The sequence below is a fragment of the Nelusetta ayraudi genome, unplaced genomic scaffold (assembly GCF_046127955.1).
Source record: "Nelusetta ayraudi isolate G7.1 ecotype Tasmania unplaced genomic scaffold, CSIRO-AGI_Nayr_v1 ptg000006l, whole genome shotgun sequence".
Classification (NCBI taxonomy): domain Eukaryota; kingdom Metazoa; phylum Chordata; class Actinopteri; order Tetraodontiformes; family Monacanthidae; genus Nelusetta; species Nelusetta ayraudi.
Window position 1 is genome coordinate 3,069,991 of NW_027466056.1, and position 27,971 is coordinate 3,097,961.

The 27,971-nt window shown below is 47.4% G+C and overlaps 1 protein-coding gene across 1 annotated transcript; it reads right to left on the minus strand.

Annotated features, from left to right (window-relative positions):
• Positions 1-1,257: 1,257 nt before the first annotated feature.
• Positions 1,258-27,509, minus strand: cckbra (cholecystokinin B receptor a). The gene is made up of 5 exons (XM_076015638.1): positions 27,041-27,509; positions 17,360-17,608; positions 9,053-9,314; positions 3,931-4,058; positions 1,258-2,416 (listed from the first exon to the last, which is right to left on the minus strand). The coding sequence occupies exons 1-5, from the start codon at positions 27,186-27,188 to the stop codon at positions 1,809-1,811; spliced, it is 1,395 nt and encodes a 464-aa protein (XP_075871753.1). The 5' UTR covers positions 27,189-27,509; the 3' UTR covers positions 1,258-1,808.
• Positions 27,510-27,971: the final 462 nt, after the last annotated feature.

The following is a 27,971-nucleotide window of genomic DNA, read 5'->3' on the forward strand; positions in this document are numbered from 1 at the left end:
ACCGAACGCTGTTTTGACACGTGATGTTTTTTTCTTTTGCTTGTCACGTGAACAAAAGGTGCAGACGCTGGAAACAATAATGGTCACGTGTTGAACCAATCAGAAGGCCGCAGTCTGGCTCCCGAGGCCCTTCTGGTGAGGAAATAGGTGCAATAAGAACAGTGAGTGAACAGTTTCTGACAAACCTAGCGTTGTTCAACTTCCTAGTCGATCGCCCACTCTCTCACTGCTTCTGACTGACCAAAGACGTTCTTCACGCCAATGCAATCCCAAAAGCGGCACCTACTGCTACTGAGCCCGCTCTTAGATTCTAGAAAAAGAAAAGGAATCTGGTTGATATCTGTTTCGCCTTTTTTTTCCCTGAAACTTTTTTTTTTACTCATTTGCTAAACTCCAGGGCGAAAACCTTTGTAGTTTGTGCGTTGCAGTCGATTAGCGCAGGCTGGGCTAATCGATCGTCTCTCCTACACGCAATTGTCACTTTGCACCGGCGCTATTTAACTCAGTCGTTATGCCCGAGTTTTCTTTTGCTAATCCAGCTGTTCCGCTTGTTCTACGTCATTTCCTTTGCACCGGAACTCATTATTCCCACTGATCACCCAGATTAAAGAGTCGCAGACGTAGCCGAGCTTGTTGTTATTATTACTGTAATTAATTTATTGAAGGGATTAAGACAGTCGGGGCCATTTATCTCCGGTTTTAATCATATAAAAAAAAAAAGCCCAGTGAGAGACGCGTTGCCGCCTCGTTAGCCGCGGCCCCGGGGCGCTGGGGCCGGCGGTAATTGGCAGCTCGGAGGCAGAAGGCAGAGAGGTACATTAAGACGGCGGGGACGTAATCGAGCTGGGGTAAAAAAGTGGGGGAGTGTGGAGTGAGGCACTGACTCTGAGGTTTTTACGTGGCACCCGCATGCATCTTCGACCGCTAACAGACGGACTCATCGCACTTGCGAAGCTCGTCAGTATTCAAGGTCGACCGCGAGCCCTGGCAGAGGTTTGTTTCAGGCAGGTTGGATTTTTAGTGTCAGGGACTCGACGATGTTGCGCAAAGGTTCCTAATCTTGCGGGTTTCTATACGCCGACAGGAGACGACCTCACCCACTAAAACAAATGGACGTTTTTGAGGTGTTTGAACATTTTAGGAGATTAGAGGAATTGACGATAAAGGGGTTTAGGTCCTAAAGCACCAAATGGGTTTGTTACATAACGGGGCTGTTTCCAAACAGATTGTGTGATAAATGACCCTTTCTTATTTATGGGGGGGGAAAAAATTCTGAAATTGTCTCAAAACTTCTCCGCGAGTTCCATTTGGTCAGCGTCTCAAGTTGGTGTCTCGGCAGAATGGAAATTTTCTCAATCCGAAAACACTATTTTTGGGGGGGAATGAGTCGCATCTGGTGCTACTGGAACTGTTACCGCAAAACAAACCATGACGAAACAACAGAAAGAAGAAAAACGATCTAACCTTCACACACTGATACTATAAGTGAAAATGTTCTCTGTATAGCACAATGTCTCTTTCAAGCAGAAATAATCGTCATGAAAAGGAGGCTTTGGTGCAGTGAGAGCATGGAAATGTACGAGCACACCAGTCAACATGATTATCCCTTGGTGTGTGCGTGTGTGCGTGTGTGTGTGTGTGTGTGTCTCAAGCTGACGACGGAAATGGACGAAGCCACACCAGGAGCGCAGGCACTTGGTGCTTTCTTCGGAATGCCAGCAAAAAGAAGAAGAAGAAGAAAAAAAAAAGTGAAAGAAGTCCATTACTGCAGGACGCGGGACGTTGTTTTCTCAAAGGCGGGCGGAGGCTCAGCAGGCGCCGCTGGTGTTGACGGTGGTGTAGCTGAACTTGGACATGGACGTGGCCATGGAGGTGGCGGTGGCGCCATCGTCGCCGGGCTCCCGCCGCGGCCCGCTGCAGCAGCAGCAGCAGCGGCGGCACAGCCAGTGGCGGCGGCAGCAGGCGAAGGTGGCGAGCAGCGCCTTGCGGAAGCGCGTGTTCATGAAGCAGTAGATGATGGGGTTGACGCACGCCGAGGTGTAGGACAGCAGGTGGATGAAGGAGATGGGCGCGCCCGTGAGCGAGCGCGAGGCCGAGCGCAGGTCGAAGGCGCGCCAGGTGTTGGCCGAGTAGAGCGGCATCCAGCAGATAAAGAAGAGCGCCACGATCACCATCAGCATGCGGATGACCCGCCGCTTGGCCTGCAGCTTGGCCTCCGACGTGTTGCTGCGGGCGCGCTCCGTGCGCGCCTGCTGGGCGGCGGCCGAGGCCGACAGGGTGGGCAGCTCCACTGACGAGGAGGTCTTCTTGGACACCTGGATGTAGCAGCCGTCGTCTTCGTCGTTGTTGTTGGGGGGGGCGGCGGCGGCGGTGGCGGCGGAGGAGGAGGCGCCTCGACCCACGCCGTTCTTCTGGGCTGGAGAGAGAGAGCGAGAGAGAGAGGGGAGAGCGAGAGAGAGAGAGAGAGAGAGAAAGACGTCCAATGAAAGGGCAGGGAAAATGAAGAATGGATCTGCATGAGATGAAGTCACGAGATTCAGTGTCTCATTTATTTTCTGCCCTTTACACTGACAGGAGATGCTGATACCAAGGTTGTTCTTTGTTTGTTTTTTGTATAAACATTTAAATGAACAGAACTCACACACACACACACACACACACACACACACACACAAAGCCCTAGCACTTTAAATTGCATATACACTACCAGTCTTATCTTTACAACTTTCAACACTGCAGATAGATACTGAAGACATCAAATATATGAGCAAGATATTTGTAATTATGCAGCAAAGAAAAACACGTTCAATAACTCTGAATATGCTTTTTATGGAAGGTGGCTATTTTGAAGAATTTAAATATAAAACGTGTTTGACTTATTTTACATTTTTATTGTTTCCAACATGTGTGTTCAAACATAGTTTTGATGTCATAAGTGAGAAACTGCAATGCCAGTAGTCATGAGAATGAAAGAAAAGACGTTAAATTCATAAAGTGTCCGAACTTTGTTTTATATTATGTAAACCTTTGTATTAGGTTTATATCTTCATTCTATTTATTGCGTTATTCATTGTGGTTGTTGGCACACTGCTATGGACACACACAACACTGATACTGTTGATATCGTCTTATGTATCCATTGCTGCTGTAAACCCACGTATTTCCCACTTGGGTGATCAATAAAGTTAATTCTATTCTGTTCTATTTTTCTATTCTAAATCCCCACAAGGTCTGATAGACGCGCACCAAGGCCCTATTCATATGCATAATTATTTCATTTTCATTTTTTTTACATGAATTATTCAGCACGTAATGGATAAAATTTGGCACTTCACTTATGCCGACGAAGAGAAAATTTCATAAAGTTTCCAGGGCTTGCTGCTACCAGCCGCTGAATTAATCCATGGCGCTCGTTATGCCTCAGAAAGGGGAGCGGAATTCTTCGCTCGCAGGGACGTAAGCTGTTTAGCTAATAAGAGCCGGAGGCTGACGTGACGTCAAAAAATGCTAAAAAAAAAAATTAAAAAAAAAGTGCGTTGGGTACTTAGGCTGTCAATCCTTGCACGTCTTGATGCGCAGGGTACAGTTGGCGCCTGAAATTGGTACCAAAAAAATACACTTTGTGCACATGTATTACACCTACCCTGCAACACCTGCGAGACATTTTTCACGCCCGTTTGAAAAATAAAATTCAACAGGGAGCATCACTTCGAAGTCACGAGCACCAAGAGTAAAAATAAAACACTGCTATCGCCCAAGGATGGTGGAGTTGTTCGTTAACAGCGAAGCATCAAAACACCAAGAAAAAAAATCCACAGAGGGGTTTGATTGGACAACCATTCCCAATGTTGTGTCCTGCAGCCTTTTTTCTTTTTTTTCACAGTTTGTAATTTTTTATTCATGTTTTTCATTTTCTCTAAGGTTTCTCACCGGTGTTCTCGGCGTTCTGGCCCAGCTCGAACTGCATGCCTCGGTAGAGCTCCCGGGAGATCAGCCCATAGGCCACGATCATCATCACCCCCGGGATGAAGAACAGGATGAACAGCAGCAGCACATACCTGGAGAGGAGAAATGAAAAAACAAGAAGAGTTAGAGGCAGCAGAGAGGAGGGGGAGGAGGAAGAGGAGGAGGAAGAGTAGGAAGCCTCTGAGGGCCAAACATATCAGACTCTGGAGGTAAAACTACTCAGAACTTTAGGATATTTATAACACCATTCGGAGCTTGAAAATATTTGCAGGGCCGAGTTGTTTTTGCCGCTTTATTTGCTCCGGGACATGAGCTGCAATAACGTCCACTAATTCCAGAGACATTTCCAGAGAGGCAGAGTTGGGAAGTTTAAAAATCATTCCAATCTCTTTTTACACTCCTTGGATCTTCAGGTCTTGACGATGTAGGAGGAGATAGCGTGCCGTTTGGACCGGTGTCACCCGGGTTGCTAGACATGGCCAAACATGCTGCCGAGGAATTGCGTGTGTTTGGCTGTGCACAACAAGTGTATCTATAACCCCAAGGCTTTGATTTTCAACCACTGGTGTACCAATTTCACTCCTAAGAAAATTCATTTCATTGTGGAGTGACTGTGCTTTAACAGGAACGTAAGCCTATTTTCCTCCCTCAAGTCCCAAGGCCCAGGTTTCACATTGAGTGAGTATGAATCAATTAAGAGACTATAATGTCATTATTACTGTATTATTACTGTTGCTCAGGAGGTAGAACGGGTTGTCCATTGACCGAAAGGTTGGTGGTTCAAATCCCGCTTTATCCCAGACTGTTGTTGTATCCTTGGGCAAGACACTTAACCCACATTGCCTCATACGAATGTGAGTGGATGTTGGGTGGTAGTGTCTTCCGTCAGTCTGGGCAGCTGTGGCTACACAAGTAGTTTACCATCACCAGTGTGGTTGTGGTGTAAATGAATAATGGGTTCAATGTAAAGTGCTTTGAGTGCCAAAAAAAAATTGATATAAATCCAATCTATTATCATTATTATTATTATTATTATTATTATTATTATTATTATTATTATTATTATTATTATTATTATTATTAATATAAGGCTGAAACATGTATTTTATAATATTTTTGATTGGTGATGTGCCATGGTATCTTTGTCAAAGTAAAAAATGTGCCATGGCTCCGAAAAGGTTGAAAAACACTGCTTACAAAAGCTAAGCTAAATGCTAACCTGGCAGGTTATGTGGAAAAGCAGACCAGTCGGATATGCAATGACATGCACTGCGCTTGGCTGGCCTGCTTTAAGCGTGCTATCCAGTATGCCAAAACAGTGTCAACTAATCGTCGTCTTGTATGCAAATTTTTTCTGGAGCAGCTCGGAGCCTCGGGGGAAGCAGGGGCTGCAGAATCTTTATTTTAGAGTTGAACAGCAGTCACCCATGCAAGTTTCACTGAACGGCACAACCCTGGTTGTGGTGCAACTTGAAATTCAGCTTTTCCAGAAAGCTGCCTGCACCGCAGGGTCTCTCTTTTTGTTGTTGTTGTTTTTAGCAACGGGAAGAAGGTCCTCGCTGATATTAGTTTCCAGTGTTTTCCACTCAGTGCGGTGGCTGCGATCCACAGCACTCTGCTCATCCGTCAACGTCTGCTAAACAAAACTTTTGAGACGTGAACATGAGGTGCTGTAATGTGCAAATGGCTAAAGAATTTTTCTTCTTTTTGTTGTTGCCTGGAGCCGTATGGCAGGATGTTTGCTGTCATTTTGCTTTTTTTTTGGAGGACTTGATATCTTTATCTTCTCTGCAGAACCTGGATTTATGACACGTCGTATAGGGGACATATCAAATTGATGTCAGGGCTAGAAAACTTAGTTTTGCATTGGGCATATATCAGTTTTCAAATACCAATCTCTATATATCCATAGCAAAAGGTTGAACACCGTGTTAGACCCTTGATGCACAAGGAAAAAGGCAGAATTAGAAAAAAATGCTATCAGTTTTCCAACTGTGTCACTTTGATGCTAAATGTTTAACATTTGCAGGCAGCACATGAAGAGCGAGAGCAGTTTCATTCACAATCCGTTTTTTCCCCGATCCATTTCTGGACGAAGGCTCTGAACGCTCAACGCCAGAGAGAATAAAGCTTCGGCTTCGGCGGAAGAACAAAAGCTGCTATGGAAGCAAAACGTAGGACAGTGCGGGCAAAACAATCCACACAGCAGAGAGAGATAAAAATGAATAAATAAATAAATAAATAAATAAATAAATAAAAGGTGCTGGTGCATATTCGAGCTCCGATCGAATCAAAGACCCAGGACCCAGATGGACACAGCTGATGTGGAACAGATGAGAAAACGTGATAAATATTCAGATGTAGCTCCCTCCTTTGACCATCGCTCAGGAAGCTTTCGCTTCATACAAACAGAAATATCAGCAGCAGCCGCTGTGAGTTACATTTGGCCTCTTTTAATAACGTGAAGAGGTGTAAAATACCGGCCAAATAACAAGCAATACAAAAAACAAAACAAGACATTGGCTGTCAAGTGTGCAGCAGCAGCAGCAGCAGCAGCAGCAGCTGGCATTCATATAGCAACTTTCTCGGGATCAAACTGAGACAATTTGCATTCAAACACGGTGGGTTAAACCCCATTTCATGCCGATTGACCTGCTCTGTCACAACACATACGTCACAGCAAACATTTGATTGTTCAAACGATGGGGTCGAAGAGAGTCAAAGACCAGCACGTTTTCCCCAAAGGCACACAAATGTCACCGGTTCAACCGACTGCAGAGGAGGTGGGGTGCCGAACTCCCCGCGATAATGAACGCCTGGTTCCAAGAAGAAGGAGAATCATTAGATCTCGTCTGTGACTCGCCACGCCGGGGTTTAATAAGTGTGTTATGGTCGCAGTGTGAGCTTCATTAGTTGCCTTCTTCCTCTGCGCCTCGCCCCTCCTTTATTTTGAGTTCCTTCTCCAGCTGTACCTTTAATTGAACAGGCGGTCATGATGGGCCAACAGGGAAGCCACAATTACATTTCGAAAAAAGACGAGGCGAGGAGTGGGGGAGGGTCATAGTCAGTGACACAGCCGGACTTTTTTGACATTTGAGCCCAGACTTTATTCATCAAACCTCCTCTAACTTTCCACCATCTTTGTCTCCGCCTCTGCCAGTGGGCTAATTAGCCAGGCTCCCCGCTGCCTCGTCTTTCCCAGGCGAAGCTTTACGGTTTGATCGACAGCCAGAGAAAAGAGACTCCTTCCCGGCGATCTGCCACAAAAAGGCTGTCAGGCGGGGAGACGCGCAAAGGTTTTTTTTTTTCCGCCTTGTTTCGGCTCCCGCTTCATTTTAAGTGCGCCAATTCTGCATGCTTATTTTTCTACGGTGGGGTTCATCTCAAGCATTTTGTTGTCTTCTACACGCTAGCGAATGTGTGAGCTGCCGCCAGCTTCCGCACCCACCCAGGCACAAATCAGAGGAAACCCATCCTTCCATCCATCTTCTATACCCGCTTATTCCTATTCAGGGTCACGGGGGTCTGCTGGAGCCCCTCCCAGCTGTCTTAGGGCGAAGGCAGGGTGGCACCCTGGACAAGTCGCCAGTTCATCGCAGGGCCACATAGACACAGACAACCATTCACACTCACATGCACACCTACGGACAATTTAGAATGTTCAATTGACCTCACATGCATGTTTCTGGACTGTGGGAGGAAACCGGAGAACCCGGAGAGAACCCACGCAGACACAGGCAGAACATGCAAACTCCACACAGAATGGTCCCAGGTCCAGGCCCTGGAATCGAACCCACGACCTTCTTGCTGTGAGGCGGCAGCGCTGATCACTGCGCCACCATGTCGCCCCAGAGGAAACCCATTAAGTAAATTCAAACAGACGGCAAAACGGTTTTATCCGTCAAGCTTGACGTGTAATCAATCCTTATCTTTACTCAAGAGCGGTGTCAAAATTTTATGCGTCCTGCTAAAACACGCAGGTGCCCGCTAAATGAGTTCAATGAATGTGCTGCACTTTTATTAAGAAAGCAAAAAAAGATGGATCGGAGAGTATTTGGCATGACCAGCTCGTCTGCAGGAAATCAATGCTTTCAAAGACTCGTCTTGGAGGAAATCCACTTTACTCCAAAATCAATGCAGATTAATTAAAAACATCTAAAATTACGTTCCAACAGTAAATTCCAAGGATGGCAGAACATCTTGAGCAAATGCTGATGCTGCTGCTACTGATGATGTGAGCGACACACATCTACTGTTCGCCCAGCTCTGTGGCTCGTTGTGGCTCGCCGTGGTTCTCAAACTATTTCAAACCAAAGGTCCCACACTGGGGATGGAACAAGAGCGAGGTCTCCCATTCTGTAAGATTTTGCTCCAGGCTCAACATTCCAGAGAATAGACTACGGAGAGAACTATAACTAAAAATACACACATGGCATGTCTTACGAAAGGAATGGAAATAATTGACAACCTCTTAGGCCCTTCCCAAGGACCCCTTGGGGTTCTTGTGACAAACTTTGAGATATCTAGTGCTGAAGCCAACAAAGTTCACGCCCAGTTCAGCCTGCAAGACTTAAGCCCTGATTTTCAAGTCCTGTGCGGGTTTACCAAGATCCCGAACAAGAGCGTCAGATCAGAGGCAAATCTGCAATGGTGCTCTGAGATAAAATGCTGGAGGGGGGTGTAAGACATGTTCAAAGGCCCGCCGTAGGTCCCCAGTGCTTCTCCAAAATCTGGGATACATCGACGACTACCAAAGAGCAAACGGCCAATAGGAATGAAGGGGGAAAGTAATCACGATCCTCAGGGGAGTTCTGCCTTCACAGTCGTCTATTGACACACCTGTGTTTCCACTCCACCTATCCCAGCAAGCCTTTCTCTCCCTCTGAACCATGCTACAAATGAAGGACTGTTGCTATGGGCATGCAGGGGCGAGTTGGCAAGAACAGGACAGCAGTGAGTCAAATCCGGCAGAGTCAAGATTAATTAAACCAAAACGATTGCCGAAAGAGTCCCAAGTTTGAGTTTACGCCGCAGCCCTTTTTTGCTGCGTGCTACATAATGAAACCGTTGCACAATCTTTGCTTACCAGGTCTGCTCAGCGTGCGGACTGGGCCAGTTCAGGCGACACATGTGGCCGACCGTCTTCTTGGCCTTGGGGAAGGACAGCAGGACACTGAACACAGGGTAGGGCACCATGATGAGCAGCGACAGCACCCAGGTGGCAGCGATGACGCGGTAGGCATGGGACCGGGTCTGCCACGAGCGCGACTTGAGCGGGTTGCAGATGGCGCTGTAGCGCTCGATGGCGATGGCCACCAGGCTGAAGGTGGAGATGCTGACTGAGATCCCTGTAGGGAAGAAAATGTTCAGTGGCGAGGCTGTACTGAAAACATGTTTCAGTACAGTAAAATCTTTCAGGGTTCATTGTAAAATTTGTGACAATTCTGTTTCTGTTACACTACCCACCATTTTAAGCTACCCTGGACACATGTTGATTTTACTCTTTACCAGCTTTTCAAAAGTAGCTAGCGAAGCACTTCAGCACAATGCTGCAAGCAGCTGGTCGGTGGTGAGAAACTGGCAGGACCAAATAAATCGCAACTTCTTTCCCATCTGCACAGAAAAGATTTTTTTTTTCAAGTCTCATAGAGATTCATATCAAGGTGCTGTATGATTTTCATATTATTTACAGTATTAATGCCCACTGGGGTTTAATTGTGCTGTGACCATGGACTCTCTCTCTCTCTCTCCCTCTCTCTCTCTCTCTCTCTCTCTCTCTCTCTCTCTCTCTCTCTGTTGTACAGGTTGCATTCCTCCAGACAAGATCAGAGTCTCCCACCGGATTTGCATTTATGAATATGCATAATCTTCTATAGAGGTGAGTCCAAGTGAGACAAATGGCAACAATAAACCCCCACCTGCGCAACACCAACAGCGATGAGGGGGCCCTTGAGTCCAGACTCTGGCTGTCACACATTAATACCCTGTTTCCTTTGTCCTCTGTCATGAGAAGGCAAACACAGTCCTCTACAAACACCACTAGTCCATTGTCATTCATGGAGGGGAAGTCCAGATGCACGCGGTGGTCACGGTGCAGGTACAGTGTCAGGCGACTGACTGTCTGAAGGCTACAGTCTTCGGATTAAACTCCAAGGCAGGGCAAGTTCAACATTGTGTTATTGTCATTTGTAGTCGAGCAGACCACTGCTGTACAAGTGTGAGAGGCCGTGATGTCGTGATGTCGTTTCCCAACAAGGCTGCAGGTTGGAAACAACATAACGACGAGTTTCCCCGAGGGTGACTTGAATTGAATTGACTCCATCAACTGATTCTCGCTCGGGAATCAGCCTCGCGCTGCCATCTCTCTTTTCCTAACCAATGATAAATCCACCAATTGTACCCATCTGTGTGTCTTTATTTTTCATTGCAACAAAGCAGCCTCACACAAGTCGTTATCCGAGCAGACAGCTCTATTGATCTCAAAGGAAAAAACATATTTACCTTGGCAAACACTCTCTGTATTTTCTTTGGGCTGCTAAAAAAAACCATCCGTCGTTACCGCACATTCAGAAGAGGAGGTAGGAACAAAGCCCGGTATAGTGGTGGTGTGGTGGGTAATTTCCAGGGGCTGATTTGCAGCACTGTATGCACATACACTTTCTGAACAGCTTGAAGATAGCAACTACTGCAAAAAATAAATAAATAAATTGTGAAATTAAGTTTGCATAATGCGGGGGCAACATATTGCACTGTTATCTTTCCGATGTCGGAACAAAAGCTGTGACTTGAAGAGAGGCTGCAGAACAAAGGGGGAACAATCGACAGAATTATGTCTGCACGCCTTTTTGTCTGTCTTTTTTTCCCCCTGCGCTCCACGAGTCGTCGCAGAGTATGCGGCGTGCATTATTAAAAGCATTCTAAGCTCTTTGCACGGAAAGCGGTAATTTCTTTTGATTGTCGGACAGGACGGCACATCAAACCGCACCGCCGTGCGCAGATGAAGAGGGACGTTTGCCTGTTGCAACCCCCGCGAGGGCGCGTGAACTTCGGCGTGAACTCACAGGGCAATCGGGGGTTCCTGCTAGGTTAGATTTTCTGCGATTCAGGGACGGGTGTCAGATGAAAGAGGGAGTGAGAACACCGGCTGAAAGACACGGCGAAATGTCGTCGCGACCCACGAGCAACAGGAAGCTGGCGAGAACGCTTAACGCGGCTCAGTGTGCTCCTTTCTGCAGCCTCGGCCTCCGAATTTGCATTAGAGATTTTATTACTCCCCTAAAATGCAAAATCAAAAAAATCAAATATATTACTCAATATTACTTTTTTTGCCTTTCAGCACCAACGTGGCAGGTCGCTGGTTCGGATCTCAAGACCAACAGGAGGTTGGAGTGGGGGAAGTGGCCACTGCTTGTCTCCACCTTGAACACCACCACAATGGGCCCTTGTGCAAGGCCACTAAAGGCCTGACTCCTCCTGCATAAGTTTTACTATGTAGGGTATGGGGTCAAATGCAGAGAAACAACTTCACCATGAGAATCAACAATAAAGTAACATAATAATAATAATAATAATTATAATGATGAGAGCAGGCCTTCGCTGTGGCTCAGTCCCGAATAATAATAATAAGAAGAAGAAGAAGAAGAAGAAGAAGAAGAAGAAGAAGAAGAAGAAGAAGAATGCAGTTGCATTCATATTCCCTTGTTACATAATATGTAAAGTGTGCATTGCTGCTATACAGTTGGCTCTTAATCCCAACAAAACCAGTAAATTATATTGTGCATCGCAATAATTTTTCATTATTCATGCATTCATTTCAGGAGAGTCCATTAAGTCTCTGTATTGATTAAATATTATTTTCAGTATTTACGAGTGTTTGGTTCATCACTCTTGACTTCAGGCCAGCGGTCACTGCCATCCCACTTAACTGCGCGACATAAAATTTAAGAAAAAAAGAAAAAAAAAGAGCATTCAGTCGCAACAGTCACCTTGAGCTACAGCTGAGCAGAAGGATGTGGGCGGCACAGTCAAAACACGAAGATCCTATCGGTGCGAAAGTCTCGCACAATAAAGTCTCTGACACCCCCGCACTTCTCCTTCAAGTGTGAGAGGCTCCGGCTACACGGGAAGAACAAATGACACACAGAGGGAGCGTTGTTTGTTGACGCTTGGAGGCGGTGGCGTCCGCCAGTGGTTTTTGGAATACGAGGAGAATAAAAACAAAGAGAGCAGGGGGGCAGGGGCAGGAGAAAAAAGAAACAAGTCAATCTGTTTCTCTTGTCCTGCTTTGAAAGCGTTGAAAAAGAATTATCAAAGGGAGCAGGTGAAGCAGCAGGTGAAGCAAATGTAAGAGGGGGAATTTATTGACGGGAACCTGCGGAAAACGACAACACGGCGCAGCAGGATTAAGAGATTACGAGCGTCGCGGAGGAAGCCGTCAAGGCGCGCCGACAGACGAATAAATATTCAGAGGGAAACTACGGTGGGAGAATTTAGAGGTGCGACGGCAGCAATAGTTTGGCGTGAACGTGAGCTCGCTTTGGCACGTACGGCAGTCACGACAGCGAGCAGAGTGTTGGCGAACTTTGCGCTGATTAACACCTGCTGAAATACAGGGTAACAAGTGAGAGTATGAGAGTTCCGCTATGAAGTCTAATGGTGTGACTGGCATCATCTGCAGCACTGAGGCGTGACATAGGAGCACCAACAAACATCTCCAGCGCCAATCAGGAGTTGTCAGGCAGGCGGATTGACTTCACTGTACGGAGCGGAACGCATATTTATGGTCTGCTTTGCGGCGCACATGTAGCGGCGTGAGCCAGTGAGCCTGCGTGAAATAGTTTTCACGAGCGATGCCCCTCTGAGGGCGACACTCATCAAGAGCGATGGCCCCAGCGGCCGCGCACGTCCGCATACGGGAAGGAAGTGCACTGCCAGGTGGGTGATGTATGGCGTCGATGCAGGCAGGCAATTTGGATTGATGACACGGCTGTGGGCCCACACACGTACGCGCACACACACACACACACACACACACACACACACACACACACACACACACACACACACACACACAAAGACGACAAGACAAAAGATTGATGCAGTTTGCGTCCGAGGGATCGGATTCTCGTCCCGGAGCATCGAGGGGCCTGAATCCATCAAGGCCGGACCTGCAGGTCCAGGTCCATTTCACCGTCACTTCCCATTACAGCACAAACAAAATGCCCAACACTGGTCGTCAGTCTCGTGTTCCGAAACTTGAAAATGTACCGCAGCGACTGCACATCGATCGAGCCTCCTAAGGACATATTAGGAGGCGCAAGTGATGTCAAATAACGTAGTTTGGGGTATATATAAATATAAACCTCAGTATGATTATTTGATAGCTTGTTAATTCATTAACACTCTATAGAATAGAACAGAACAGAATAGAATGGTGTTTTTTTTTTTTATCCAACATTGGGTGTATTTGCATAATTAGAGTAACATATAGTGCTAAGAAAACAAAAAATGATATGAATTAAAAAGAAATAACGAAAAAAAATAAGTATATACATAGCGTAAGAAAGGAAAAACAAAATATTTACATCTTATGGACACTTTCTCACAATATGTGCTTGGCGCCTGTCTGAAATATATGTCTGAAGTTGGAAAAATAGTGTGAAAAGAAGCAACGTGACACTCACCTTGGGTCTGACCGTACCGCGAGTCTGTTCAGCTTTTGTCTGAACACGAATCCTAGCAGGCTCAACCGCCGGTGTGGTTACATGCCGTAAGGTCATTGCTGCTGAGTAAATTCCACTCAAGTTTGTTTTCTGTCTCCTGTATGGATCAAAGCTTCACTCTCCTACGAGCGTCTGAACAGCGGGGACGAGTCGGGACCGAGTGCCGCCGAGCTAATTACCTCTCCGCGCACAAACTAAAGTATTCTCCCTGCTCTCAGTACTTCTTTTATTTGGATGGATGTAAAAAAAAAAAAAAGAGAAAAGACAGAGAGCCAAAGGAATAAAAGAGAGAAGTTCAAATACGTCCATCTTGTTCATTAAAGACTGGACTCGGGCCAACGCTCGCAGCAGGTGTCCTGAAAAACCGGCTTCAGGGCGAATCTGTGTAGTTTGGAGGCGAGACTCTTCCCAGCACGCCACCCTGTTAGGGCAGACATATCTTCCTCGCCCAAATTCACCGGGGCGCTGTTGTTCCGGTGTTGCCCCGAAGACTGACGGCACCAATCACCGACATGCCGCGTCTTCTGACCACATTTCATTCTGCAAGTGTACGCAAATTTTCATGTATTATGCAAAGGCCACCTTGAAGGTCTTTGTTTTAAGGAAGCCGACAGGAGATCTGAGAAAAAACAAAAACAAAAACAAGACAAAAAAACACGGACGCGTGAATGTGAGAGGAGAGTCCGGACACACGCTGTGCAGGCCCGGAAGCGACATGCCTGGAATATTAGCGCATCGATCTCAAAGGCTGAAAGCGAAGTGCCGCCCAGGCTCGGCATGATGATGATGAAGATGATGATTATGGAGCTGCGGGCAGATGGACAAACGGTTGAATGGATGGCAGATTGTCTCTTCTCCGATGGCCAAGCGGTATGACACAGTAGGAATTAAGCGAGGGGTAGATGAGCTTGCTGGGCAGGTTGGCCACAGAAAAAAAAAACAATCAATGCTTCCCGACAGTGATGATCCCATCCTATTGATTGTTGTTGGAGAAGATAAAGCTGTAAACAAGAGGGATTTGACTACTACTGGCTTTAATTATCTCCTTTGCCAGTTTCCACTCAAGCTAGCGCAGCGATGGCGGTAAAGCCAGAGCCAATGGGGCGGTGGTGGCATTGTGTGAGCAGTGGGAGGAAACTGGGACTGTCCACGTTGCTCAGCTGTCGCGCGGCGATAGCCTCACACGGAAGCGCACCTGTCACTTCCCGGCTGTGCCCCGCTGCATCGCTGAGATTGTTTTCTATATTTGTGGGCGTTCCGCGGCAAGGCTGCCGAATGGAGGTAAAGATGACAATCGACCCCGACACACAAAAATGGACACAAAAAACAGGGCCAGGAGTATCAAACCAGACTAAGCAGAGTGTGTCGGGTAAAAGACTTTCCGCTCGGCGCCACCACAGGAAGCGCCACTGAGCGTGGGGGCGGGGGGGTGCAGGCAGTGAGAACACATGGCATTTCGGTATGTCATTGTTCTTTTGCGTTGCATTTTAACTGCAGAGGGGATTCAAACAATAGCTAAAGATATTTCAGCGATGATTATTTTAAGTCTGACGGCGCTGACCTTTCAGTGAGAGTTAGAAAATGGGAGGCTATTAGTTGAAACATTTATTATGCTATAACTAGCATGACGGGTTTCGACTCGCGCACTTCCCTCGATCTTCTTCATCTCAATCATGCTGTCACAAATCAGGCAATGACGAGATATCAATTACAACCGATCAAAAAATCTAGTAGAAAATATTTGTACGAAGTATTAGTTAACACTAATTAATAGTAATTAAATATTAGTCCAAATGAAAAATATCATGTCAGTTGATCACAAATAGCCAAACAAACAAACAAAAGTGCTAATTTCTAAAATGAATGCGCTGTAGTTAAAGCTCTAAAAAGCTAGCAGACTAGCTTATGCTACAGTCGACTAGCATGCTATCGGTCCCCTGTCGTTACAGACCAAGTAAACAGACTATTATTATTATTACCCTCTTCTGACCTTTTGAAAGTTGAGAAGTATGTTACGTAGATTCTGCCCGTTGGTCCAGTGGTGTGAACCGTCCAGCGCTGCCCTCTGACTCTTTGGACCATTTCGAACGTGTGAACAGTCTTCTGCATGCTGTGCACTCCTCGCACTGAGGCCCTCAAAATATTAGATGCTTGATGCAGACATGTGCTATTTGGAGCGCTTCAGGATGATGCTTAAGTCATGTGGACGGACAGGATGGGAAGTGAAATCCTCATCATTATTTATGGTGCAGAATTCATTCTCTTTTTCTTTCTTTTTTTTGACCCAGAGCACAACCCTGCCTCGACTTGGACGAGCGTCAACACAAGACACTGTGTTGTCCAGGGCAGTTATCCCTCGTACCCTCCTTCTTACCTCAGCTCGGGGAGCGCCGTAATTGAAAAAGAGATCCTGCAAGGGGCTGCACTCACTGCGCCGCATCCCAAACAGTAGTGGGACGGCGGACCTCGCTGTTCTCTCTTTGACTGTTCAGAAGCACCGCGGCCCGAGATGTCTACCCCCTTGGTGTTCGCCTGTGACTCTGAGGCTCTCACGTGGCACCTCTGATTCTGGGCCCTGATGGCCGCCGACTCATCGGCAAGTCACACTCCTGGAGACTTGTGACTGTTTCCAAAGTACTCTCAGCGTGATGGTTACCTTCTGACAGGAGCCGGGGGGGACTAGCCTCGCTCGTCAGACGCAGAGCAATCTTTTTTTGCTAAATGAAATATTGCAATTTCCCTGATGGCTGTAATATTGAATAATCCTTTTAATGAAAAAGACCGTTGTGAAATTCCAGTGTACTGTGATTTTGTGCTTAAATTCGACAAAACCCTGAATTAATTTTACCCAGGGCAATAGGAGGGGGTGGTTAATGTCATATTTTGCAAATTTTCCCATCTTGCGTCCTTCAGCGTGTGCGCTCTGCTCGGCTACCACACACACACACACACAGACACAGACAAGCTGCTCTGCGATCGCTTCTTCAGGTCTTGTGGGTTCGTTGCACCTCTGCTAGAAAACTTTCCCTCCTCATTGGTTTAAAAAATAAAAACGCCTTCACACGGCCAACTCCGGCCCTCCTCCAAGTTGGCTCGCACCACCTCAGCAGCATCAAACACGCAGAGATGCGACAGATGGTATTTGGCGGTCTCATGGGACATTCGGAGTATCCAACGACGTCTTCCACTCGACTAGCGCCGCTGCGCAGAGTTCAAGCCTCACTGGTCGATGTCCTCTGAGGCGCGCCGCGTTATTCCTTTTTTTTGCATTCCTGAACGACGTCTTTGTCTTCTCCGGGCAGTCAGGGACCTACCGTTACATTTATACGGGAAGCAGAGTGCTGAAGAGACCAGGTGCAGAAGCATACTTGACTTTTTTTTGAGGGCACTGTTTCTTCCTGCGGGCTCTCGGCCAGACGGGCTTGCGAAATAAAGCTCTTGGATTTATGAAACACCCCTCTTTGGTCCCATCAATCAGGCACGTCGAAGGCGGTTGTCAAGAAACCCTTGCGCTATGACACATGGTGCAACAAACCAGCGTGAACAAACCTTTTCTATTGATTAGCAGCGCGGCTTCCTCTCCTTTTGAGAGTCCCCACACGCGAAGAAAAAAAATGTATCACCGGCTAAATCGGGCACGACAGCCCCCCACAGCCCTCCTCCTTCCTTACCCATGAAGTAGGAGACCGTCTTGCACATGGCGGCGCCGAAGATGAAGTCCTCCAGGATGTTGGGGATGAGGGTGAAAGGCATGCAGAATATGGCCATCATCAGGTCGCTGACCGCCAGCGACAGCAGGAAGGAGTTGGTGACGGTGCGCATGCGCTTGTTCATGGCCAGCACGATGATGATGAGCAGGTTGCCGAACACGCTCAGCAAGAAGATGAGGACGTAGAGCAGAATGCGGAAAGAGTCCATCTCTGTGGGGAGAAAGGTAAAGAGAGAGAGAAAGGGCAGTGAGTTCCCCATAGGTGCCTGACGAGGGGCACCAGATTCATTCATCAATTCATGGCTTGGGAGAGCTGATTAAAACCCCTGAACGCTATAAAACCTGATATAAAAGGACAGATTAAAGTAAAAGGGCTGGTGCATTTAATGAAGTGGCTTCCTGACAGCCTCCTTTCGGCAGGCAGACGAAAGCCAAGAGCACGATTCTCCTCCTTCTTGCACACAGAGGACAAATTCAACAGGTTGCTCAAACAAAGCTCGAGGCAAAACCAAACAGAACATTTTTACATTTTAAATTGTGCTAGTGTCAATATTTCCCCTGCATAAAGTCTGATAATCTTTTTTTTTTTTTTGCTTATTATTTGTATGACAACTTTCCTGATGCACCCCGTTAGTGAGACCAGGCTCGGGTAACCCTGTCTCTTCCTCCTGGAGGAGGAGTCACAAACCTTCATGGGCAGGGAGCGGGAAATTAAATAACTGAATGAATGAATGAATGAATGAAAAAAGAAAAGATTCTGAGGGAAATGAGCATCAGGGCAACCCGGCTGCAGGGTTTTTTGGGAAGCTCTCATCATCTGCTTCGTCCTGTCACGACGAGTCAGTGTGAAGGTTAAGAGCATGTGAGCGGACAAGGTCGGGGGCAGGTTTTCTGCTGCGCAGACTGATTAGAGACAGCGACGTGACACGCACGCACGCACGCACGCACACACACACACACACACACACACACACACACCTCCTCCTCCGCAGACCGCACCAGAACACCCGGTGCACATCGTATCAAGCATCCATATTACAAAAGAATCTGTCAGGTTTATTAATATTTATAGGTGCGGGACTCTGTACCCAGCTTCTCGTCACGCTTCCTGATTTGTGCGCTGTGGCGTCGCGGAACTCAGAATCGCTTGTTTTACATGGTAAATTTTGCCTTCGACTTCCTGCCTCCCTGCCTTTGTATCCGCCAAAGCTCCCCATATGGCAGCCACCAATTGAGTGTCTTTGGGGTGGAGCTGAAAAAGATCGCACGGTGGCCTGAAGGGATCCATGTCACGGTTGGTATTTTATGGGAACGCAGTGGTAGAGGATATGAAGAACACTACAACGTTCTCATTGGCTACGGCGCGTAGCCTGTAAACTTACTCGCCATGTACTCACTCCTGGTGACGGTTAGCACAACCAGGATGAGTGCAAAGACTATCTGAGAAAAGTCTGATTCAAAAAGACAAACTTGACCACAAAGTAAATTTTTTTTCCGCACAATTAGACTTCGCTGCAAGATTCGTTCTCCGGGTTGTTTCTATATATGTGAGTAAAAGATTACCATTGGCTACCGCTGCATTGGGATTTGGTGCGCAATTCTTTCCCACCATAAAGCCTCAGAAGAGTGATCCGCATTAGGGGACTTCGGGCACAGCCTCCACTGACATAACAGTGACTAAAAAATGGTTGAAATTTCCATTTCAGGGCAAAGCATCCCTTGAATAAATTGCCTTTATTGCCAAACAATGTTCTGCATCACTTAGAGTAAAAAAAAATAAAGAATACGGATGATAATTCACAATTGCACAAAGATCAATGTCGGCTTTAAGGGTCTATCTACACGTTTAGAACAATGATAAAAAGAAAACGGAGCTGGAAAGTGGCGGTGGCACACCAAGGTGCGTGTGCACACCTCTGCCCTTCACAAAATATGAATTATTCCTTTGATAAGAAGCCATCTGATGGCTTCTGAGGCCGCTCCGCCAGCTGAACACCATCACTGCACACGGCCTAATCGAGTCAGCGTGCATTCCGTCGCCCGCAATGCATGACAACGCCATTCCTAGTGCGACGAGAGAACGTGCTGGCTTGAGATGCGCCCATCCCCGGCGAAACGTATTAAGCGTCCTGCAGCGCCGGCTTGGCGCATAAGTAGAAAATGGAATTACATATCCGTTTGGCATCCGAGCCGCCACCACGTCGCCTCCCCTGAGCCCAACCACGGTAGAACAAGTCCCCCCCCCCCTCCTTCTCTGGGACTCCCTCAAGCACAGGCGCATTGTTCCGAGGCGCCTGTATCAATAAATGCATCTCAGCTAAGCATTAAAAGAAGAAGAGGATGAAGAAAAGGAGGTACCTTACCACAGACTCATTCAACCTCAACGGCAGCAAACAGGAGAGCAGGGGCCCAGGTGGTGGGAGTCCCTTCCCTTTGTTGAACCCCTGTACTTGCTGACATTCAACTGGCTGCCATGACACAAGCAGGCAGTGATTATGTTGTGCCGTCACTGCCAGCACCATTAAACTCTGATCACTTCACTTTGTCTCATCTTTAAAGGAGAATTAGTGCGAGTAGAGAGGAGATAATAAGTCAATTTGGGAGGAAAGTGGACTGGGGATTTGCGGGCAAGAGGTTGATTAGGTAACTTTCGCCTGTAGCCAGGATAAAATGGCAGTTTTGTTCACGCGAATGGGATTCAAAGAAATTTACAAGAAGCCTACCAATGGGGAGCGCCAGTTTCTCCCTCTCTGTGTTGCAAAAACAGCGTTATTAAATAATGGAATGTACCGCAGGTATTCCCTTAATTTCATTCAACAAGATCGTTTTCCAAGGACGGGGACCGCCGTGCAGAAACGGCACAGCTCGTGCCTCCGTTCTCTACTGATCAAAAATCATGTCTGCCGCTGCTAATGACAGACTTTGAAATTCAAATGACTCAGGCCATGAATGTAAATCTGGCCATGAAAAAATAATATCAATGGTCCTCCTTAACATATTGTAAAACTCATCCATTATTTACGCACACTGTGTGACAGCTGTGATATTAGGCGCATTACTCATAATGTAATTGCATTTTTAATGTGCTATTCTGTTGTGCTGGCACACCATCTAATAGGAGTGACATTTTCTTTCCTGCATGAAGAGCCTGCCGCGGCTGACTTATGACAGCGTTGGCTGGGAGACAATAGCGCGTCAGCGATGAAATGCACACTAATCGTCACTGGCAACCTTGGAAAGTGAAAGATTTTATGTTCGGGGCCATGAAAGGAAATCGAGCTCCGGTTTAAATTCCCTCCATTTTTAACGGCTGACGGTCACGGCCAATCAGGTGTCGCCTCCCTGCAGCACAGCAACAATCCAGACAGTCGATTTAGTGATTTGGCGATTCAATCAAATATTAAAATCGAGCGCAGCAGGCGTCAGTGCTCTCCCGCATTCAATAACAAGACGCAAAAGGCAGATTCTGGCTCGAAGGAGGCAGAACTTGCGACATCCAGTTTCACCTGCCATCTCATTTTTAGGATTGCCTCCCTAAATGAACCCTAATGACTTGAATCCAGTGCAGTTAGCCGTTTAACCTATCGACCCCACAGAGTGCGGTGCCGCCAGGGTCAAACAAAGCGGCGGCAAAGAATCTTTTGACACCAATTTGGCAAAGTGCTCACTTTGCAGGATCCGCCGCCGAGATGAGCCGGCTCACTGATGGCGTCAGCACAATTACGCTCATTTAGCTCCCCTGCCCCCGTCATCATCTTGTAAGGGAATTTGCATCGATCCCTGCATCTGTTCAAAGGTTCTTTTTAAGGCAGCTGGGGACAGGTTGCACTTCTTCAATGGGACTTGGCTGCACCCGCAAATGGTTTTGTTAGCATAAATTAGGTTTCAGGGATGTGAATATTTCAACTTGAAGACAAGCAGAGTATAGATGTTCATTAGATGGAGGATGCGGATGGAAGGCTCACAGCAGGTGGGGATTTTTTTTGCACGGCGAAGTGGGGCCGCCGCTCGCTGTGGCTCTCCCGTGGGTGACCGATTCACTAAATCTCCGTCAGAGCAGGCACCACGGGGTGGGAGCCAATGCCTGCCGTCGGCAGGGCGGACGGCTGCAAACTGTAAATCACGTTCCCATGGAGCCCGCTCGGCGTCCACTGAGTGTGCATACCGATGACTGCACCGAGGTGTCTAGGGATCCCTTATTCTTCAGCAGAAGCGGACGCACGTTGTGTAGAAGTCTGAGTAGCCGGTTGTTGTCTTTTTTTAATTGGGGTGAAAGAAAGCAAAAGATCCAACAGCTAAGGCGTGCAATGAATGAACAACAAGGTTTTTGCCTCCAAGAAAATTACTATTAGAACAAGTTCACTCCCTCAGCCTAAGTACGACTGCGTTTGGAGCAGCTGAGGCGCTAACACGGGTTCTTCACAAGGCCCACACGAGGGGGTTACCGAGCCCGGCTCCCAGCTTCATGTGAAGCAAATCCTGAAGAATGATGAAGAAATGCAAATTAGGAGTCTATAAAAGCATTGAATCATCCGCGTGTGCGCTAATGGAACCACTGCATCACCCTCCGGGTATTCCTATTCAGTACTTGAACCAGGTCTGAACCTCTATTACCAGGGTATCAGCATAGTGGTGGTGATGCCCTGGAACAGTTGTCAGTCAAGGTGATTGAGACATTCTCCTCAGACACATTTGCCGCTATGCTTTTTTAATTGCCATTATTGCCACTGAGACTTTCCAACCCCCGCAAACTGCTCTGCCCGTAGGGAGAAATCAACTGGGTATGTTAATTGTTTGCTGCAGTACAGCCTCGCCACACACGGTACACCTATTAGCACGGCTGCATCTTGGGCAGGTGCGGGGTCTCTTAGTGAATTAAACTTTCCACCGAGGCGCCGGCAGTAAATCACTTTGTAAACATAGCAGCGTGGCAGCGAGGCGACAGGTGCTTCCAGAAGACAGGGGAGCGCAGCGCGTTTCAATTACACCACGGGCTTACCGCCTACGCTGCTGTGAGATTCTGTGGCAAATAAAAAAAAGACTAAAAATCAATCACTGATTACGGTCACTCGGGGCAGCCAGATATCTGGCGTCGTAGAAAACAATGGCAGATATCATGCGGCTGCAGGTTTGATTGAGCTAATGGGATCTCACTCCGTGCCCCGTGTCCCCAGCAGCCGCGAGCGGTTAAGCCTGCGCTGCTTTCATGGGGTGAACTGACGAGGTGAAGGCATATCAAGTCCATAATCTCTCACTAAATGCACGGGAGCTCTTGGACTGCGCAGCTCGTTCCTGTGGAAGACCATGATGATGCTTATGGCGTTGACGCGGGTAGTTTGTTCCGATTGACTTGCTCCTGATCCTTTTAATATCTCTCGTCATTACCAGGATCATATGATGGTTGACATCACTGTGCGAATACCCAAAGGGAAAGAATTGCTAATCAACCGCAAAAGTCAACTCTAATAATAAATATGACTATATATAGATATAGATATCGATTATTGCTTAAAATCACCTCCATCAGGAATAGCTCCTCGTTCTTCGTTGATATTTACTTGGGCGCAAAAGAAAATGAGACGCTGCCCATTTAATGAAACCCACCACATGGCCTCATCTGGACAGGGTGAGCTCAGCAAAGTGTCACACCGAATCAGCGGTTTGGGGTGGGGGGGGTGGGGGATAAAACACCATGTCCAGACGCCTGAGTCGAGGTGCAGCTCAAGATGCTGCTCTCAATGAGCAGGTTGGCGGTCTGAGGAGGATGCTCCTCTGCCGTGACTGCCATAATGTGATGCCTGTCAGCCGCTGTTCTGAAGAGTTTTCAGAAGACGCTCCATCAGCGAATACTGCCGACAGCAGGTGCAGGGATGGTGCAATAGGGGGCCCCCGGACGGAGGCTGAACCCTCCCTTTTCACCGTATCGCACGACTATTAGCCCCTCGATTGGGGTAGAGAGGGGCGGGGCTTGAGAACCACCTCTATTGGTGGTGACAGGAGCGCATCGATTTCCTGCACTGACATTTTAATTACGCCCGCAGTTGGTGTGAGGTCATTCAAAACAACAACAAAAAAAACAAAGGCAGGCAGATTTTATTTGCGGGGCCCGTCGAAAAAAACAAGGACGCAATTTCCGCCCCGGCTTCCCGCGGGCAGAGAGGCATCATTATCCGTCTGCGTGAGCAAGCAGAGGCGTCACAGAGAAAGTGATCGGCTTTGATTACTGCACTAAAGTTGGCGGAAAAACATGAGTCACTGTGAGTCCCCGAGTTTGTGACCTCCGTTACAAATGTTCATATCTTTATCCAACACCTTAGGTAGAGATCTCGCTGGGCTGTGCGTCAGGGCCAGGACTTCCCTCAAAGGACCCAACATCCAATAAGCGACTTCCTGTTGTTATTAACGCATTTGCGCAACCACGACTCCTTCAATCATCTCTCTGTGGCAGGCCCCCACACACCCACCCACCCACCAGCAGACCTACAAATCTCAAAAGAGCCACGCATAAGAGTTTAGAAAAAAATGAAAAAATATAATAACTCTATAGGATATTGAGACAATAGCAGCAAAAAGAGCAGTTTTCACAGATTCGCTGGCTTTGTTTCGGAGATTAAAGTTTGGATACTAAAGGATAGCAGAAAAGAAATGAATAAAACAAGACAAGCAGGAAAACCTAATTGGTTGAGTTCATCCATCCATCCATTTTCCATACCCATTACCCACTTATTCCCAAGCATGGTCATGGGGGTCTGCTAGAGCCTCTCCCAGTTGTCAAAGGGCGAAGGCAGGGTGACACCCTGGACAAGTTGCCAGTTCATCACAGGGCCACAGAGAGACAAACAACCAGAAAGGTCCCAGGCCCGGAATCGAACCCACTGCCTTTTTGATGTGAGGCGGCAGCGCTAACCACTGCGCCACCGTGTCGCTTGGTTGAGTTGATTACCCAAAATATACATACTAGGTTGTTTTGGTTTTTTTTAAAGCTTCAAATTCGAAAATCAGTATCAATCTCTCAAAAGACAAATGCACTCTCTCTCTCTACCTCTCTCTCTCTTTCTCTCTCCCTCTCACTCTCTCTATGTCTCTCGCTTTGAAAGAAAAAATTATCCTTAAACGAAAACATGTTTGCCTTTGAATTACACAAACACTAAATAAGCTCTTTGGCAGACAAAGGGTTTTGATGAAAGGTCCTGGCAATGTTGACAAAGGCATTAACCTTTTTAAAGGTTTGCACATGCTAATCATCACATCAGCCGTTTCTCGTTCCCTGGCTGATTTTGGGGCTGTTTACACAAAGACGTGTTTCTCTGAAAACGCACAAATTCAATATTTATGCAGTTTGGCCTCGCGTTTACACAAAGCCAACAAAAACCGCACAGATCGAAACCGCACTAAGAAAACGAACCTCAGGTAGGATTTTTTTTGAAAACGCCGCCTGCCCGGATTCGTGTAAACACTGAAACTGATCATTTTTGGAAACACTTATGTCACAGCTCTAAACCCCACCCCCCGCCCTGCAGCCTGAGCCGCCGTGAGGTGCAGAGGACCACTCACAACAACAACCACATCGGGCAGCGGACTTGTTACCGCAAACAATAGTGATCGATCGTGGATTGTGTGCAAAGTGAAAGTAAACACGACGAAAGCAATTTGCAAACCTCCTGTCTTACTTTTCATAAATTTTCTTTTGAGTCAGCAGACTGGGATACAGGGGCAGGAAACCTGAATGAAAAAAAAGTTAGGAAGCTTTTACTGGCACGACTCCCAGTCAACCTTAACATGGACCTTTCCAGGCTTTGTGTTCTAAAGTAACTCGAAGCAGAAATTAAACTCTGTCGTTTATCCACACCGTCTTTTCACGAGCGATCTTTCTTTCTATTCTCAGTGGCGCACGAGGCCGGGCATAGCTACTACTTTTGTGTAACTGTGTTTTTCTTTTTGTTTTTTTTGAGTGCCGTTTTTGAAAATGTGTGGTTTCAAAAAAATCTGACTCCGTGTAAACGGCACCCTAGTCGTCGTCTCTTCTTTAAATCTCCTTTTTTCCCTGAGTTTGGTATTCTTCACTTTATTTACAATGGTTTACATGTTTATGGATAAGGTGGGAGTTTGACACCAAAACAATGTCGCTCTGTAACAAGCCGATCTTGTTAGACCGCACCAACCCTTTTGCACACATGAATGACCTTAAAGAGCAACTTTTTAACATTGCAACATATTAAACAAAGGAAAAGTCCTTTGTGCATATCCTTCACGACTACAGGCTGTAAAATAAGAAGCAAAAACAAAGAAAAGCCAGACCCTACAAAATAAAGCTCAAAAGTTGGTTTGTATGCAATTCTTTGTAACGGTTCCCAAACACCACATCTCTAATTTTGCCACTCTGAGAGCGAGGCAAAGTAGGGAGAGGTCCGCTTCAATGAACCAGACTGCCGTGATTCCACAAGTGGACAAGACAAAGCCTGCGTGGGGGTTTAATTTCCTGTCCCACCGCTTGAAGAGAACATCGCAGAGCAACTCAACCACACAGCCGCATAATCAGGGCCGCATTGATTTACCTTGGTCCTACAGGGAAACAAGCAGAGGAGGAGGAAGGAGAAAAAAAAAAAAAACGAGGCTTGCGGCGCATTAAGGTAAGTTAAAGGGGAAGGCCTGCGAGGGAAGGAGGGAGGGAGGGGGGATGAGATGGGAGGCGGCAAATAATCCATCCGTAGGATATCCCTCTTGGTCCAACAGTGAGCATGCAGTGCACACAGTGTTTGATTGCTCTCCAGCTGCCCGAGCCGATACCTGCGAGTGTGTACCCAGCGCTCCGAGGTCAATAAAAGTAATGCAGTACCGGAACAGGGCCGGCTGTGAATTATTTAGAGGAAAGTGTTGGGGTGTGTGGGGGGTGGGGTTGAAGATCTGAATTTTTTTTCTCGATCCTGCAGCACTTTGAGCGCCAAGGTGGAGGAGAAATTGGTTATTTTAGAAAGAGCTCAACTCTTTCCCAACATGTCATTAACCCTGCGGTGGTCCTGATGAGGCCTGAGGCCTCGTCTCCTCCGAAGAGGGACAGGGGTTTCATCTGCTTAAGGGTGAAAAGAATGAAGAGTAATAACTCGACTCAGAAACAGCTCCAACGCGCACACCAACACACACACTCACACACACACACACACGCTCACTCCAAACAACCAGCATCGCACCGTCGCCACTTTCTCTCTGCTGCAGCTCATCCTAATTGTGGCTTCATCGACTGAGGGCAGAAAGCGGCAGTAAATTGAGCTCTTTCTGCAAAGACAGAGTAACTGCTCCGGAGCAGAAATCATCATCAGCTCTCCTTTGCTTGGGCTGCTCGATTTGAGCTAAATTAGCCAGGTTTGAAGAAAAAAGAAGCCTCCCCCAGGTGATCTGACTCCAGCTGTGTTTTTAGCAAATTAGAACTATCTAAAAAAAATAAAAAATAATAAATAATAAAAATTGCAGGAGCAAGCTCAGGTGCCTTTTCGTAATGATTAGACCTGCACTTGTGGCACCTTTCATTCCCCGCTGGAGACCATAGGATGCCACCTGAAGCATTGGAGACATCCAGGTGAACCCCTCGAGTCGTTAGAACATGAGTCTTGATGCTGGGAGGAGGAGGTGCCGGAGGTCTGCTTACCTCTGCCTCTGGCCACCGGTTTGGGGAGGACGGTGCCGTTGGCGCAGCTCGCGTTGTTGTCCCCGAAATCTACGCTGAGGTTCCCCCGGTCGAGCGCGCAGCCGACCGACACCTCCGGCGCGCTCGCGTTGCCCGCCCGCACATCCATGGCCGCCCCGCTGCGCCTCTCGGTCGGATTCACTGCGCAAAACTGGAGAGACGCTCCTCTTCCCTCCGCATAACAGCCGGCGACGAAGACGCGAGGGGGCCCGGAGTTTGGGCAAAAGTTGAGGTGGCGCGGTCCGATTGTTTTAAAAGAGGGCGAAGAAGAAGAAAGGAAGCCGGAGTGTGGCGAGTTGATTGCCGTGAAGTGGCGCTTCGAGCCCCGTCCGTCCGCTGCGCTCCCACCACGCACCAAGTCCTTCTGTGAAGGAATGAAGCTGCGCTGCTACGGCAACTGACAAGCTCTCTCTCTCTCTCTCTCTCTCTCTCTCTCTCTCTCTCTCTCACCCTCTCTCTCTCACACACACACCCACTCAGTCTCTCTCTCCCTCTCGCCTCCTTCTTGATTCAGCTCACGGCTGTCACTGTACCAAGCTACGCGCTCACAAGGCTGCAAAAGCACCAGGTGGCACCCGCGAGGTTCTCCGCGCCTCCACTCCCCAGACACGGAACACCGGAGCGGCGTAACCTTGTGGGGGATTATTTGGCCAACAAGACAATCAGGATCTAGAGTGGTCTGGCACAACTTCGACGTCGATATCAATTAAAACTCATCTAAGAAGTGAACCGTTCACAAAATACAAGTTACTGTTGACTTGTGATGAGAGTTTAAATGGTGACCTCAGTAAAAACAGAAGCCCGATCGAGTTGTGGGAAACAATCTGTGATTGTCCCATCCTTTGTCAACTCTATGCGGGAGAGGTCGGTCACTCCGATTCTTTGCTTAGCT